We start from the raw sequence: 16909 nt of genomic DNA, 5'->3' as shown, positions 1-16909 counted from the left end.
CTGCAAGGGAGAAAATTCACATAACTTTGCGGTAATAATGATGTTTTTAAAGAAGGGAAACGAGGGATTCCCTCGGTTTTAAAGAGAAGGAATTTGACCTTTGCCCTTTGGCTTGCATACATGTGCTGTTTTTTTTCCCCACTATGTGGTTGTGATAAAGGTACAGCGTTTGGTAACATGTTAAATATTGAACCAGCGCTGAGACAATGTCGATTTAATGTTGCTGTCCGTCTGTTTGGATGCTCGAGTCAAACACTGCCTGCTGCTATACACCATTTTCAGCTTTCACTTCTTAAATCTCTAAAAATGGCTGGCTGCTGAGAGGGAGGAGGGGGGGTTAGATTGACTGTCTCTCTCTCTTTTTTTTTTTCCTGTTATCTCTTTTTCTCTCCCCCGTCCTCATCCTGTGCTGCCCCGCCTTTGTTCCTCTCTTCTCCCTCCCCTCTTCTTGCTATTTCTCATCATAACTGGAGAAAATGTTTCCTCTGAGGCGCTGGCTAAGTGCCAGAATTAAAATTCATTCTTGGTCTCCCTCACTTTCTCCTTTCTCCCTCTTTTTTTCCTCTCCACTCATTTTGTTCTCTCGCTGTCTCCTTTCATCAGAAGATCATTTTTATTTATATATTTTCTTATTTTTGGATCTCTTCGGTCTTTTTTTTGACTCTGGCTTTGCTGCAGTTGCGGGCAGATTGATTATTTTGCGTTGGCTAAATATTCGCTCCGATCGTTGTGTTCAATGAGCGGGGGCATGTGTGTTTGTTTTAACAATGGATTGCTATTGATTTGTGCAATATAGCTTCAGAAAATAGCTCACAGCTCATTATCATGGCCATTGAGGAGGACAAATTAAGACTTAGTTGGTATGGATTGCTTGTGCCTGTGACAGTAGTTAACATCTATAATAGTAAGGAAACTTTATGTCAAGTCTTTGCTTTTTCAGTCGCTGAGCTTTTCGGAGCAGCTCTCATTGGGGCGTATCAGTTTTCTGTCCGTCTTTTCACACTCGTAATTTGTCTCTTTCTAAATCACTCACGGACTGGTTTTGATCAGGCCATGCGGACCGACAGCTCGAGTCAGACTCTGTTCTACTCGCAGTGAAATAAGTTATTATCCAAAGGAGAGGGGCTCTCGCTTTTTCCTTAGAATATAGGAGCGAGCGAATGATTTGGGAGCATATGTAATTGTGAATTTATTTGCAATATTTAAAAAAAATGAAGCTTCAATTCAGTATTCGCTGTTTGATAGATTTAAGCATGTGATGGAGCGTAATCACGAGACAGAAGCGTCACGTAAGGACGACTTTATGTGACTTGATTTGTTTAACACTCATTTAAATGTACAGTTCATCTGGTACATGATGTTACAAATGAAAAGAGCAGAAATTTGTTGGTTTACTTGTATATTTTTACAATTCATCTAGCTGCTGTTTGTGTACATAAACGTAGCTTTGGGTCCTTGCAGGTGCATGAATCAAACACAATCTGACAAAGACGTACTCACACAACAGCAGCAGTCTGCTGCTCATCTCTTGGCAATGCTTACTGATTTTTTTTTTTTTTTTTTTGTCCTGGTAAGATCACCTGCTTAATGTTTTTACATCCCAGTGACACACGAGGAAGAATGACTTGTTCAAACTATTTACAGCACAGTTTCAAACTGTGTGTCAGACGCTGCAGAATGGACGAGGTGTGGCTATTAAATAACGGGCTTATGTCAGCGAACCACAGCGTGCATGCCTGAACCATGACCAGCAGCATCCTGAAAGCTTCAATCTGCTTGAATTGAACATAACTACATACATTAGTCTGATTATGTATTTGTTTTTTATTGATTCAGATTTTGATTTAAAACCAATTGCATCTATTAAAAATGTTCTGATCTGACACTATTAGTACTGTTTGACCCACAATTTATCTAAAATTACCATTTGAATTTGGGCCGCTGCTCAGTATTTTCAATTAATTTCATTTTTTGATTTATAAAATGTCAAAAAATGCTTAAAGATGTCAAATCAGTGTCTCTCAAAGCTCAAAATGACAAATGTCTTGTTTTGTTCTTGTCTTACCGTCACAGAGAAGGAAAGAAACCAGGAAGTTTTTACATTTAGGAAGCTGTAATCAAGCGAATACTCACTTTTTTTCCCCCCACAAACATGACTCAAAGCCATCATTAAATTATTGCTAATTGATAGTTGACAGCTAACAGATTAATCTCAGCATCTCTGCTTTAAATGCATACATTTGTTAAATTTACTAAACGTGACGCCCTGACGTCTCTAGTCAGTTTTTCAGAATAACAACTTAAAATCACGTCGCTCTGTGTTTCCGCATTTTGATGATGTTACCTGTTGGTTTTAAAGACTATGCTGAGATCTTAATCAAGGCACAGATGGATTTGTCTTCATGTTGAATCACAAACACTTTAACCCCCAACAATTTGGATCACAGCCAGGAATTCTCAGCCGAGTCCCCAAAGGCGGATTTCATGTCTTGATTGAGGCCTTGCTCGTGCATTTAAAGAATGTTTAAGGAGCTGCCTCCAGGCTAGCAGATTTCTTCACTTACTGCGGTGTCATTTATAAACTGTCCTTTAGCTCTTCAGATGCATTCCTTTGTGCTCCTTTCTTTTCTATATGCCACTAAGAATGTCTCCCATCTAATATTGCTCTTTTTTCTATAAACCACCAAAACCATTTTTGTCAAAATGAGACATCTTCTGACATCTTAGGGAAGCCTCAGCCAATACAGTGTTTTTCCTCCACAGTCTGAGATTACTCTATTTTCTTCGGTGCACTTCTGCTTTATTTCTGCCGGAGTGGAGAGCATACAGAGTGCAGGCCAGCCTATTTCACAGTGCTGTGGAAAATCTTTGTCCTGCACTGTCTGGGTAGTTGGTCAGTGGGTTTATTTCACCTGTTGTTTGTGGTAAAATGTTTACCCCGTCGTTGTGAATACCCAAATGAACGTAGCAGCTATATCCTGTCAACCTGAAATTACACGATTTGTTTACTGGTCATTTAAATGTACAGTTTATCCTGTGAATGAGCAGAAATTGCTCAGTAACTAGTGTACTTGGATGTTTTTCCATTCAACTGAATTGCTCTTTGTGTACATAAATGCAGCTCTTTACAGATGCATGCACTGAATCAAACAGTCTGACTAAAATATTCTACACAGCACAGTAAGTCTGCCTGTTAATGCTCGCTGTTACTTTGTCCCGTTAAGACAACCTGGTAAATGTGTTTACATGCCAGTTGCAGTGTTTTTCTTATTACTGGTAATATTTTATTAGCCTGCGTGTGAATGCACTGAAAATTCAGCGCAGTGGAATGATCGTTGTTCCTTTTTGTCCCAGCACAAATTAATCACACAACTTTTTTTTTTTTTGCATCTGAAGACTCTCATTCTCATCTTCTGTTCGTCTTCCAAGTCTGTCAGTCTGCTGACAGTCTAGAGCTGAAGTGTGCCCAGATATATTTTAAAAGTCCTTTTGAACTTGACATGTTTAATTTGTCACAGTGGAGGAGATGCCCAGAAGCAGACGCTCCTCAAACTATGTCTAACACTAGTCTTCACTCATGTCTGATCGTCATGTTGGCGCTGGTTTCTTTCTTTCTTTCCCAGGGCTCAGATGACTGCCTTGTGAAGATCTGGGGAACAGATGACGGGCGTCTGCTGGCGACTCTGCGCGGCCACGCTGCTGAGATTTCAGACATGGCCGTCAGCTACGAGAACACCATGATCGCTGCCGGCTCCTGCGACAAGACCATCAGAGTGTGGTGCTTACAAACCTGCGCCCCTTTGGCTGTGCTGGAGGGACACGCTGCCTCCATCACCTCACTGCAGGTAAGAGGATTGTAGGTGTGTTGGGTTTGTTTGTGTGTGTGGCTGATTGCCCCAAAAGGATGATTGAAAGCCACTAGCGTAATCGGTGTTTGTGCCAGGTTGTAACAGCTGTAGAGACTTCATTTAAACTGGACAGAAACTCTGATAAAAGCGCACCCTAGCTAGTGTTTTTGTGTGCTGTTTGATTTTACCCTATCTGTTTCTATCTTGCATTCTGTGTCATTGTACTTGTAGAATTGAGAAGCCACCAATATTTAGGTTATATCGAGCCAAAGTCACGTCAAAGCAAGAGTATGGAAGGAGCATTTTTTTTATTGTATGCGTTGAAAGCAAGCGTAAACTAACCGTGACGTCACCCGTTGGTTTCAACGGCGAGAAAATGAAGCCCGGATTTTGCTACTTCCTGGTCGCCGTTTTGGATTTTTTGGAGCCAGTGACGTAAAAAGCGTCATCAAACAGACTGGACCGGAGAGCAACTAGGGGCAGGATTGGCTGAGAACTCTCTTATCCCGCCCACATTTTACCGCAGAGGCTTCTGTTGCTGTCTATCAAGTATAGCCACGCCCCCTGGCTCCGCCAACTTTAACGATTTATTTAAAATTCAGTATTGATTTATTTTAAGATCGGCCACCTGATCTCTCATTTTGACCATGAAAACTAACGGGGAAAAAATCCTGAGCTGTAGAGAATCAGTCTATCAAGTTTTATTTTTTCCAAAAATGAATTGGGGTCTATGGAGAAAAAGCTTTTTGGAGCCAGCCCTAGCGGACGGCGTGATATTGCAAGTTTTTGACACTTCCGGGTTGGCTTCAATTCTGGAGCCAGATGCTACGTCCATTATATATACAGTCTATGGTTGAAAGTCTCTTTGCATCTCGAAGGCAATCAATAGATCACATGCTCTGATGTTAAAAAGGAAAAAAAATGTGTTATCTGTGGCAGTAGACCGTCTAATCAGGGCACTCTGATTGGATTGCCTAACTGCCTGTGAGCACTCATTGCACGTAACCGGAGTCTCTGACAAAGCCAGGCGGACACATTGCTAGAGTTAGCGAGCAGATAGGACAAGAATGGCAGCCACATTTTACTCTTCCACCTGAACTTGGCATCCGTCATGTCTATTTAATGTTGTGCATCTTTAGTGCTCTTTCCAAATTGACCTTACTGTTGCTGTTTCTGCGGTCCTGCATACTCTAGCTTTAAGTAGAGATGGCATACTTGTCTGAAATCCATCATATAATTAAATGCCAGTGTTTGTTCTATGGTTCTGTTTTCTGTAAGGGTTATATTTGATCGTGTAAGTGAAAATATATAGGAAACATGGGGGATGACATGCAGCAAGGATCATGTAGGATGTGACCTAATTACTCGACTTTCAGGTTGCTCTGAGTGGAGACGTTGTAGTCAGAAATTTGCGTTATGACTAACTTGCAGGTTTTGAATAATTTTGTGCCCCAGTGGACATCTATAGCAGAAAGGAACAAACTATATTAACAGACAGTGCTGTTTATTAGATCAGTTAATTAAGGGTTTGGTCTTTTTATGAAATTTGTTGACAATAACCAGAAGTTTCATACTGTGTTGCTGTGATCGCCCGTAATACTTGTGGCCCCTGTGTTGCCTGTTAAAAATTTACTCCAAAGCTCTGTTTATTTTGTCCACTCGTGTATTCCAAGCTTGCATTACTGTGGAAATGTTATGAGCTCATATAGGTTAATTCTCCCGTATTCTTGCTGCAGTGTCATTTGATCGCCCATTACACTCAGCCGTAACCTCTAATTGCTTGTGCTTGCAGTTTTCCCCTCTCTGTAGCGGCTCCAAGCGCTACCTGTCCTCCACCGGCGCTGATGGCACCATCTGCTTCTGGCAGTGGGACGCACGGACGCTCAAGTTCGGGTGAGAATCACAGATGCACTGTGTGCAAGATCTCAACTGCACAAGTGGTTTTCACACTTTCTGCATCAAGCATGTTGCCAGCATGTCATCGTTTTCCTTGTGTTTGCGTTTGCTTGTTAGCTAATTGGTAAAAATCGCACCACACTGGGTTAGTAGTGTGCTGGATATGCGGCTTTACCATGTGTTGAAGATTCTTTATGACTATAATACATACACATGGAAATGGGATTTAGAGTTTTTCACTTTAATAGCTACTGCTGTATGTGTGCTGAAGATGTCTCATTCAAAAATAGCTCTGAACAAGTGATACAATGCGAGAGGAATCCAAAAGCAGCTAACATGCCCACTTGTTCCGCTAAAAGCACACAAACTCGTAGCTCAGAGTGCTTCATTTCAAATTTCTGTTTCTCGTCTTTCTCCAGTCAGAGGCCCAGTAAATTCACAGAGCGCTCCAGACCCGGCGTCCAGATGATCTGCTCCTCCTTCAGCGCAGGTCAACACAGTTCTGCTTTGATTTTCATGCATACTTTGAGACCAGAATAATAATAATAATAATAAAAAAGCACAATTAGTCAGGCTTATCTTCAGAGCAAAACACTGCAGACAGACACACTCAAACATGCCTGCTGGTTTTCAGAAGATGTTCCATAAATGTGCTTCGGTTGTTCGAAGGGTATTTCTCTTTTGATGTGCCACTGACCTAGAACATTTGATAAATTCGTTAAAAGTTTGCAACTGAAAATACAGGACAAATCTGTATGTGTGTATTAACTATTTCATACAGTATAGTCATAGTAAGTTTAAAAAGTAATTTAGTGTATAAACTTTGCTCAAGTCACAACAAATACTGATGATTTTTTTTTAAAGAAACTGACAATGAATGAAACCTTTTAAAGAACAATAAATCCACGTATGCAGTAGGCACACAGACATTATTCTAATTCTTTATTTATGTGTCTAGGTGGTATGTTCCTCGCCACAGGAAGCACGGACCACATCATCAGGGTGTACTACTTTGGATCAGGCCAACCAGAGAAGATCTCCGAACTTGAGTCCCATACAGTGAGTCAACATGGAAGTTTTTTTGTACAAAAAAATAAATAAAAAAAGTACAATAAGATTCTTAAAACTGTATAAGTATTCTGTGGTTATTCTGGTTTATTAATTAGCAAGTTTATTAGTTGGTTACAATAAAAAAAAAAAATGAAAGGAAGACTTAATAATGACAGTATAACATCAATTCAGCTAAACTTCTATGATATTGATTTGTCCAGTGATTGTGAATCCCCCCTCAGTGGGTTGATAATTTTCCTTTTCAATGATCATTCTTACATCATTTTGAGTGTTAAGTGTTCCCTTCAATGTTAGCGGTGTATTTTTAATGTTGAAGTTCGACCTTGATCCTGGAAAAAGTAGAATGACAACAGAAATAACACCTCTGTGTAAATGTACTTTTTTTTTTTTTTTTTTTTTTTTAGCTCAAAAGCATTTTTATAGAGGATTTATACTGATCAGACACAACAACAAAAACCCACCCCAAAAAACAATTAAACGGCTTTGAATTGTTGTGCCTTTTACCGTTGGGTCTCTGGCGGTGCTCTGAACTGGGATGTTGACAGCGGATCCTTTGGGTTTTTTGGTTGTGGGATGAGGTCTCCGTGGATTGGACTTGCTCTAGCATGCCCTCTGAATGGTTGATTGGGGACTTTGAAGGCTGGGTGAAAACCAAGTTCCCTGAGCCATTTTTGTGGAGTGTCTGGGCACGTTGTCCTGCTGGAGAAGGCCGCTGCCTTCTGGGAGTGCTGTTTTAACTTGGTCTGCAACCATGCTGAGGTGGGTAATGCTAGTCGAAGCAGCATGCCGGGACCCAAGCAGAACATTGTAACCAGATGAACAATATTCACTTCGTCTGTCAGCTGTCTGAATGTTGTGGCTGATCGGTGTAAATCGCTTTGTGCTGTAGAGAGTTGTCATCATTTTCCAGTTCTTGAACAAATGCGACTAAAAAGCCCCAGAAAAAGCAAGCAAGCTAGCTATCCTTGAGTTATGATATTTTTGCTAACAAGATGATTTAGAATTGTCATCATTGGGCAGGCAGAAGGAAAAAAAAAGAAGCTTGTGCTGACTTTTCTCTCATATTTTTCCACCTAGGACAAAGTTGACAGCATCCAGTTCTCACATTGCAGTGACAGGTAAGCTTGCACATGTTGTGAGTTTATATATGTGTCTGAGCTACAGAGCTGGTGTCGTTAATTTTTGTATGGGCCCCACTGTTTGTTTTTATGGAGCCTCAGGGTGCTGTAATGTGACTTGATTGTGTCAGCAGAAACACCGGCTTTACTTACTGTCTAATACATTGTCTTAATACACAATCTCTCATACACACACAGACGCACGCTTATGGTTGCACATATCGTGCGCTGTGAGTGTTAAACTGTGTGTGTTTCGATGGAGTTTGCAGGAAAACAAGCTCAGCTGTAATTCCCCTGGGTGGCTGTAATCTAAGCAGCGAGGGAGGTAGACTGTCTATGCAGGGAGCAGAGGCAGCAGAGGAGGAGACGCATATCATTTGTGTGTGTTCATATGTGGAGATGGAGGGAACCCGTGTCCTAATGAAACCTGAAATGTTCTATTTTAAATTGCACAAATCCGTGTTCATGAATCTGTGTTGTAGGTTTGTGAGCGGCAGCAGAGATGGTACGGCACGAATCTGGCAGCTGCAGCCTCAGGGCTGGAGGAGCATTCTGCTGGACATGCAGACCAAATTACCAGGGTATGTGTGTGTGTGTGTGTGTACGTCTGTCAAAGCCTGGCCTTTCCATCAGCGCTGTCGTGCTTAGAGCTCAGACCTGTGAGCTGCAATGATCCTGGGAGGTTATGATGTCAGTGTCAGTTCTAAAAAAATCAATCATGTGCACAAAAGTTCTGAACCTGTAGTGCGTGTCGAAAGTGATTCAATGTTTAAAAGCACAAACATTTATTTAGGAACAGCTGAAGGCAAGTTAATGGCATTTGTGCCAGCAGCAAAAAGCTTTTTTGCATCTTGCGCTTGCATCTGCATTAATTTATTTAGTGACCTGCTGCATAATGTACAGGACATAAATAATTAAGATCAAGAAAAAAAGAGCACTTTTACACCTGTGGCATAAAGTGTGACATAGTGATTGATTGGCTGACTGCTTCCAGATAGAGTATAGATTTACTGTGGGCATCACAGACAGGGAGAGAATAGACATAGCACTGACAGGCTGTTTATGTCTTTCTCTTCTGAATATACACAACAAGCCCTATGCTGCAATGAGAATAACTACGCCAAAATGAGCAAATTAGCTATACAAAGCTGCCGTTAATACAAACTAAAATATTAATAGATGTTACTTGGAAGATGTATTGGTATTAAATCTTCAAAATATAGCTAAACTGATTTACATTACTGCCTTTGGTAAGCCCTTTAACTTAACAAGGCTTCTGTTTCTAGTCTGGAGAGTACATAAGTCAGAGAACTGCACCAAAAAGTGTTGAAATATTTTGAATGTGCTGTTTTCACAGTTTACATATGTGAACAGTAGCAGCTGGGGATTTGAATAATTATCTAAAGCTGTTGAAAGATGAGGTCTAGCTGCTCATTAAAGGTGTAAAAAGGACTGAGGGTAATCTAGAATAAACTCCCCAACAGGAACAGACAGGTGATCAGTTTTTCCCTTCTGTAATTAATCCATTTAGGAAGAGGATGCTTTTCTTTTTTTGTCATTTTAACAGTTTTGCAGTATTTTAATTTATTGCTCTCATATTACGTAAAGTAATAAGTACAAGGGCTGTAGTAGGTCTAAACGACATTCACATCTTCCCCTCAGGAAGTACAACCCTCCTCCGCTGGAAGACAAGGTGACCAAGCTGAAGGTTACCATGGTAGCGTGGGATCGCCATGACAGCACGGTGATCACAGCGGCCAACAATCTGACGCTGAAGGTGTGGAACTCCATCACCGGAAATCTGGTCCATGTCCTGATGGTATGTAGTGACTAAACACCCAAGGACAGATATAAGCTTAAATTCCAAAAGCAAAGCAGCCATTAATTTTACATTAATGGCATATTAAGACTCATGCAACTTGTATTTTACCCGGAGGCTGCTGTAGACTTTTCTGTCCTCCTGCATTTTGATGGACAGGGTGATAAAAATTCCATCATAATCTGTTTATTACCTGCTGTTTTAATTTTTATAAACCCCCTCTGGTTAAAATTAAGCTTTTTTTCTCTGCTAAATGCCCATATGGTGTATTTTATATGCTAGAAGACGTATTATGAGTGAAGCAAGCAGTCTGAGTCATGGCTGAGCATTTACAGGCTCAAAAACACAGATTCAGACTTCCAAACCTTCAAATGTACTGAATATAATGAACCAATCCTATCACTTCACTATGCACGGCTTTCTATATCATTATTTCTCTTCAGAATTAGTCACTGCTTTCACCATGTGTATGTGAATTACTACAAATTTGCAACTTGCCATTGTGCATCATGTAGTAGTTTTACAGTATTTGAACAGAGTTGCAGGTGAGCCGGTGTGCTTGAGCTGCGGTGAATAGCAGAAGGAGAGACAGGGGATATATAGAGGTGAAGCACTGTAGAAGTTAATCTTTTCAGAGTAGAAAAAGCATCTAAATATGTAACTATGATAAACGGAGATGAGGTTTTAGAGAGGGCTTTAATCAATGCCTGTGGTGGTCCTCTAAATGAATGATAATGAGACATTTTTAACAGCATTTCATTTCCAAAAACTACTCAACACAATAATATATATATACAGAACAGTCTTACAGATTACCTATTTTGGAGGACATGAAGAAATGAACAGACCCTGACTTTTCGTGTCACCACTACACAAAGCAGATGAATGATTTTTTTTTGTCTTTTTATAATTCCTGCAGTGACACACAGAGAGTACTGAAACACTGCAGCCGCTCTGCCTAACACACACACACACACACACACACACACACACACACACACACACACACACACTCAAATATGAACAGTGCAAATTTACAGAATTAGCCAATGACAGTTGAAATATCCACAAACCGCTGCTATTACTGGCACCATTTCAGCCACAGTTTTGAAGTCGGGCGGCATTTCTCCCAGGGACGCGATCAGAAGGCAGCAAGACTTTGTGAATGTGGGATTTCCCAACCCTGCAAGCAGCGACTTTACTGGGAGGATATCCTGCTGCATGCACTCCTGCTGCACCCCTCTGCAGTGAAATGTTTGCATACTTAGTGTTGTGTGCCAATTATGGTAGATCACCCTGAGTGTTCTATTATCAGTCACTAATGGAAAATTATGCCAAATAATGTGGGCTTGAGACAATTCCAGTTTGTTCAGCATTTTGGTTTTTGAGCAAATACCTGCATTGTGTGTTTTCTTGCTAACTAAAAGCCTGCAGTTCATTAAACATGCAGATCATGCTCAACTGACACTTGATTGTCTTTACCATGCTTGCATTGTCAGTGTGGGTATCTTAGCTAGCTGTCAGTCAATCCATAGCCGCACAGTGCTACTAGCATGGCTGTAGATTATTGTCAGATAGCAATCTGGTGTCACAGAGTCTTCCTGATAATGTATCTAGAGTAGAGCTGCTGCAAAGTTCAGTCAATTAATTGTTAATTTCTCAACTTTCAAGTTGATCTGCAACTTTTTTTTTTACAATTGATTAATCAATTTAAGTCTAAATTCTCTGATTCCAGCTTCAGAAATGTGACTATTTTCTATTTCTGTCCCTCCTCTGTAGCATTAAACTGTATATGTTTGAGTTGAGAACTAAACAAGACATCTGAGGATATCATCTTGGGTTTTAGGATACACTGACTGGCATTGTTTACTGTAATGTGACATTTTATTGATCAAGGAAGTAATCAATGAATCAAGAAAGTAATCAACAAATCGGCTGAGAATGAAAATATTCATGAGTTGCAGCTCCAAATGATAAGCCTGGGTTATTTTGTAGCTACACGGTAGTTTTTGAATCCAGAATTAAAATAGAAATGTGGACATATTTGGGTACAGATTAATTTGAATTCGTGCTGCGTCTTCAACTAAAAAGCTTGTGGTTTGGTAGTTAAAAAGATGAATCTCAGACCTCAGAACAAACTTCAGCCTGTTTCCAGAGAGAGTAATGCAGTGACACAAAATATGCACACATATTAATGGACTAAAACATGTAAAGTTGCTGCTTTTTGAATTGTTCCTCTTTGTTTGTTTTTCAATCTGAACCATAATCTAGATTTCCATTCCTTTCTGTCACAGGGTCATGAGGATGAGGTGTTTGTTCTAGAGCCGCATCCCTTTGATCCCAGGATCCTTTTCTCAGCGGGGCACGATGGGAATTGTATTGTGTGGGACCTGGCAAGAGGAGTAAAGATCCGCTCCTATTTCAACATGGTGAGACTCTTTTTCATCATACATCTCCAAATCTTTGTGGATCACTTCCTTTCTCTCACTGTATCACACTGAAGACACGATTCTTGTCCATCACACACAAACGGATACTTGAATTGTTTAAAAGCACAGTTTCTCTGGACTGCATAGTTGTGTGATTTTTAACTACAAATAGGTTTCGCTGTTTGCTGCTTTTCCAGCGTCTGACCTTCTTTCTCTTTCACCCATTGCTGCTCCCCTCCCTCTTTGCTTTCACTTTCTCTCTTTGCTTCCTCACTTTTCGCGCCTCCATTCCTGCCTTTTCTTTTATCATTTAATGCATTCAGTGCGGTCACACACACACGTGTACATGAGCTAAGCACAGGGTGGAATCATCAGATTGGAGTGCATATGCCATCCCGTGTTCATCTTGTGCGGTAATCCTCGTTGTATTTCCTGCATTTGTCTCTATGGTAACCAAGGACAGCATTAATCACAGTCTCAGAACATGTGAGTCACTAAGCGAGCTGGTGGTTCGGCCAAATCTCAGTGTTGATTGTAGACAGTGAAGGGTGTTGTTTGACCACACAAAGCGTGTGTGAAAAGGCCTGAATTTCAGACTGAAACTTACTGCGAGACCTCGAGGAATCATAGCTGCTGTGGACTCAAGAACACAAATGACATTTACAGGATAATGGTGAATGATTAGAGGTTCTGCATTAGAGAGTTGGAACATCATTATAACGGAAAACACCTATCTGCTATGTAGAGTTATAGCGTAGTAATGGCATCCCTAGCATGAAGTCACGCTCCCTCTGTGTGAGCACATATGTTAGTGCATGTTAAAGCGTGTGAGTCCCTCCCTTTGAAACTGTTTGGACAGAGAGTGACGTCCCAAATCAGTTTGGATAAGCTAAAGCGCAGTCCAGAGAGTTGCGGCTGGTGCTCTAAAAGAACAAGAAATGTAAAAGCAAAGTATTATATTCATGTTATTTGCTTATTTATGTGGGCTCACTTTGTTGCAGCTTAATCTGAGAGTCTGCTCCTGTTTTCCTGCTTTCCTCTCCTTCTCCTTTGCTTTGCTGTGTCTGATTTCCTGTTATGTGACCTACCTATGTAAGCCTGCCGCTGGTGGACAGTGTCTCTGCTTTCTGTGTGGTAGCCATTTCTTTGCGATGGCTACAAACAGCAACAATCTTCCAATGACAACCTACCACTCTAAAAAAGTTTTGCGGAGGGTTTGGATCATGTAGTCGGACAGCCCTGCTAGTTTTGTCACTGAATTATTAATTTTAATCACAAAGCTTGTTTCTCTGCATGCAAATGTTTCACCAAAACCCACCACTAATTTGAGTGAACGTCAATGCTGAATTGCTCACTTGGCCACGCCCACAGCGACTGTGATTGGTTTAATAATATACAAACAAACCACTGGATTTTTTCCCCCCTATAGCAGAATGATAATATGGAGGAGCCAGATTGTTTTGTACTACAGAATGGGCTGGCTAAATGAGACTAGTTCTGCTCTGACTGGCTGTTCATTGTGGCTAATGGTGAAACAGTCACACATGGAGTGGAGCAGATGGAGCAGAGTGGAGTGACAGGTCAGGCAAAGATAACAGAACTGGAGTTGATAGCAGCTTGTCATCCATTACTAGTTGTAAACGAAATGGATGAAGGGGGACCCGATGCGTCAGTTTGTTTTGATCTGATACTGAATGCTGTGTACAGCACTTTTAAAGGTAGTGTAAGATTAGCAAAAGTGGAAAGCACTCGTAAAGGCAGAGAACTGGCTCACTAATGTCAGTTACATAGTATTATTCATCTAAAGGTTGTTCATGGTAGTACATCCAGCCCAGCAGAGGAGCTGAACTCATGTTCCTGTGACTAGGCTGATTACTGCACTACCTGATTACAAGCCATGTTGGCTATTATTAGTCAAGATATGCCACTGAGAAAGACTGTTTTTTTTCTTTTTAAAAAAAAAAAGTTACACAGTCTTGCTTTAGTGGAGCAAAGCTTTGAAGTTGGTTCTTGCAGAGTTATGCTGCTGTGATAATAAACTGTACATAAAAATGGACAACACATCACCACCCCCTCCCATCAGTACGATATTTTGGTTCACATTCTGCAGAACTGTAATTTTGTCCATCTTTATGTACCACCTCAGCATGTGGCATAATTTACTTTCTGCATCATGTGTCTAATACATCTTTTTCAACATCTTTTGTTGAAGCTGCTGCAAACCTCTTTTCCTCTGTCATGTTACTGTAGCCTTTCATGGATTCATGTGTCAAATAGGGAGGTACATTAAATTATCTAGAAAGCCCAACAAAAGAGGTTGTACAATATTGTTTTGTTACACAACATTTGGATGTTTGTGTTGTGTGTTAACAATTTGTGGAGCTGTTTGTAATTCGGCTGTGGGAAAAAAAAACCACACAACTTTCCTGTACAAGACTGAGCAAAAGATGATTGAAACCGAGCTTCAGGCTCCTCTTCGTAGGCTGTGTGCTGCTTCAGTTTGGTGCGTTGGCAGATGCAAAGTCTTTTTTAATGAAGAGGCAAAGAGCTATAAAGACATTTCTCATCTTGGGATTGAATGGAGCTATTGTGAGAGTGAAGGAGAACTCCCAGATCAAAGCAGACGCAACAGCTGTCTGACGGTCACAACAGTTAGGGCGTTTTGTCTGTTCACTTTTCTGTTGATGAAGTTTCAGTTTCTGCAGGTGGCGTTCTGTCAGGCAGTGTTGAGCCTGTAACTGATTTTGTTTTATTTATTTATTATTTTTTGTAGATTCTTCTGTCACTTGTATGTGTTGTTCGGCTGGGGAGTGGATCTAGACGTCTAGAGTTGATAGTGTCCATGTCATACAACTGGTATAGCTCCCTGGAATTTCCCCTGCTAGTCTAATATCATGATTTACAGTGTGCACCTATTTTTTTTTCTCTGCCTCTCTGTGGGTAGATTGAAGGCCAAGGGCATGGAGCGTTGTTTGACTGCAAATGTAGTCCAGATGGGCAGCACTTTGCAGCCACCGATTCCCACGGTCACCTGCTCATCTTTGGCTTCGGCTCAAGCAGCAAGTATGACAAGGTAACAAGCTCGCCTTTAATATTTATACACATGCACAACAACTAATTGAATGTTATTAGTAATAACAAATGCCCTCTACCTCTTAACTTTACACCTGCTCCAGATAGCGGACCAGATGTTCTTCCATACCGACTACCGGCCACTTATCCGCGATGCCAACAATTACGTTCTGGATGAGCAGACTCAGCAGGCTCCACACCTCATGCCTCCCCCCTTCCTGGTGGACGTGGACGGGAACCCTCACCCACCTCGATACCAGCGGCTGGTGCCTGGCAGGCAGGGCTGCAGAGACGAGCAGCTGATTCCTCAGATGGGGGTCACTTCTTCAGGTACGGAGGCTGAAATCAAAGAATATGTTTTCTTCGCGGCCTGAGGGCACAAGCTCAGTCATAGTTCTGCGCTGCCCTTGTCTGCTTGCACCCCTCAGATCAGATCTTTGCCTGGAGGTGATGCTGTCGTCTTGTGTCTCATCACGGCTCGTCTGTCAGCTAATCAAAGGCGCTTTTATCAAGCTGATCATACCGCTCTCATAGCCTGACGATAATGTTATCTGTCCTCAAATGTGCTTAATTTAAAGCTTTGATTGAAGCAACTCGAGCATTGGCAATTAAAGTCTGAATTAATAAGGCTGTTTTAAAACCTTGGGAGGGATATAAACAGAAACAATCAGTGGTTAATGAAATGCATTAGTAGGGCAGAATGGAGATAGGTGAAGGAGGCAAAGGCAGGGAAAGAGGAATTGAAAGTGAGACAATATCACTTAATGCTGCCTGAATTTTTTGCCAGGATTTTTCAGGAAAACTTACTGCCGCGTATCCTTATTTATAAATGAATGCAATACATAAATTACAAGACAGGTGTGGTGTTCCTTCTACCTGTGCTGCTGGTTGGTTTGAATCTTTTCTGATTCCACCAGAAACTTTCCTTTTTTTTCTGTTTCTCTTTCACTTTTTAAGTCTCTGTCTGGCTTTTGCTCCCCTCCTGTCTGTGTCAGGTCTGAACCAAGTGGTGAGCGAGCAGGCGGTGGACGGTCCCAGTCCTCTGGATACGATGATCCAGAGGCTGCAGCAGGAACAGGACCAAAGGCTGGGAACCAACGACTCCTCTGCTCCTGCCGCGACTGCAGCAAACACCAGGTCCAGCCGAGGTCAGGGCCCAGACGTGACATTAAAATCACACTGGCTTTTAACTGTGCTTCAAATGCTATTTAAATTAGTGTTTGTTTTTATCCGCCTGCGGTTCGGCCATTATTCACAGCAATTCCACCAACGTGCTGACGTCTGTACACTTGTAGAAGTCTCTTGCATTTAAAGCGGGTTAGAACACTTTCTATTTTATTTAAGTTGTGATGAATTCATATAATTAACTCTGAAGATTGCGCTACAGAAAAACATTTGTATTAAGTACTTAATCATACGTTAACTATAATTACTTGTGTGTTCGGTATGATGAAACTAAAATATATGGAGCATACAGCATGCATAATGTACAATTATGCAAAACAAGTTTTTTATCCATCTCAGTGAGATTAGCCCAGAAAATACAGAAAGTTCAATAAAACTCCCCCGACACAGAGAGCCAGCAATACAGAGAACTGATTTTCATAGAACGCACTAAATGTCGGTAGGAAGTGTTTGGGAGGTATGTGTTTTTTT

The 16909-nt window shown here is 41.1% G+C and overlaps 1 protein-coding gene and 1 long non-coding RNA gene across 2 annotated transcripts in view; one reads left to right on the top strand and one right to left on the bottom strand.

The window, feature by feature from the left end:
- LOC127530262 (uncharacterized) overlaps positions 1-5483 on the bottom strand; it is a 132030-nt gene extending 126547 nt beyond the window's left edge. The window contains exon 1 of the long non-coding RNA XR_007936720.1: positions 4246-5483. This is a non-coding gene — a long non-coding RNA (uncharacterized LOC127530262). The remainder of the gene's footprint in view (positions 1-4245) is intronic.
- The window catches only part of phip (pleckstrin homology domain interacting protein), a 47142-nt gene that overhangs the window by 5655 nt on the left and 24578 nt on the right, over positions 1-16909 (top strand). Inside the window, 11 exon segments of the mRNA XM_022214779.2 lie at positions 3624-3845; positions 5641-5741; positions 6164-6234; positions 6703-6803; positions 7893-7933; positions 8416-8514; positions 9596-9752; positions 12047-12181; positions 15126-15254; positions 15358-15583; positions 16249-16401. Coding sequence (XP_022070471.2) covers positions 3624-3845; positions 5641-5741; positions 6164-6234; positions 6703-6803; positions 7893-7933; positions 8416-8514; positions 9596-9752; positions 12047-12181; positions 15126-15254; positions 15358-15583; positions 16249-16401 — 1435 coding nt within the window.

The sequence above is a fragment of the Acanthochromis polyacanthus genome, chromosome 16 (assembly GCF_021347895.1).
Source record: "Acanthochromis polyacanthus isolate Apoly-LR-REF ecotype Palm Island chromosome 16, KAUST_Apoly_ChrSc, whole genome shotgun sequence".
NCBI lineage: Eukaryota > Metazoa > Chordata > Actinopteri > Pomacentridae > Acanthochromis > Acanthochromis polyacanthus.
Note: the sequence above shows the minus strand (reverse complement) of the source record. Positions and strands in the feature narration are given on the sequence as shown.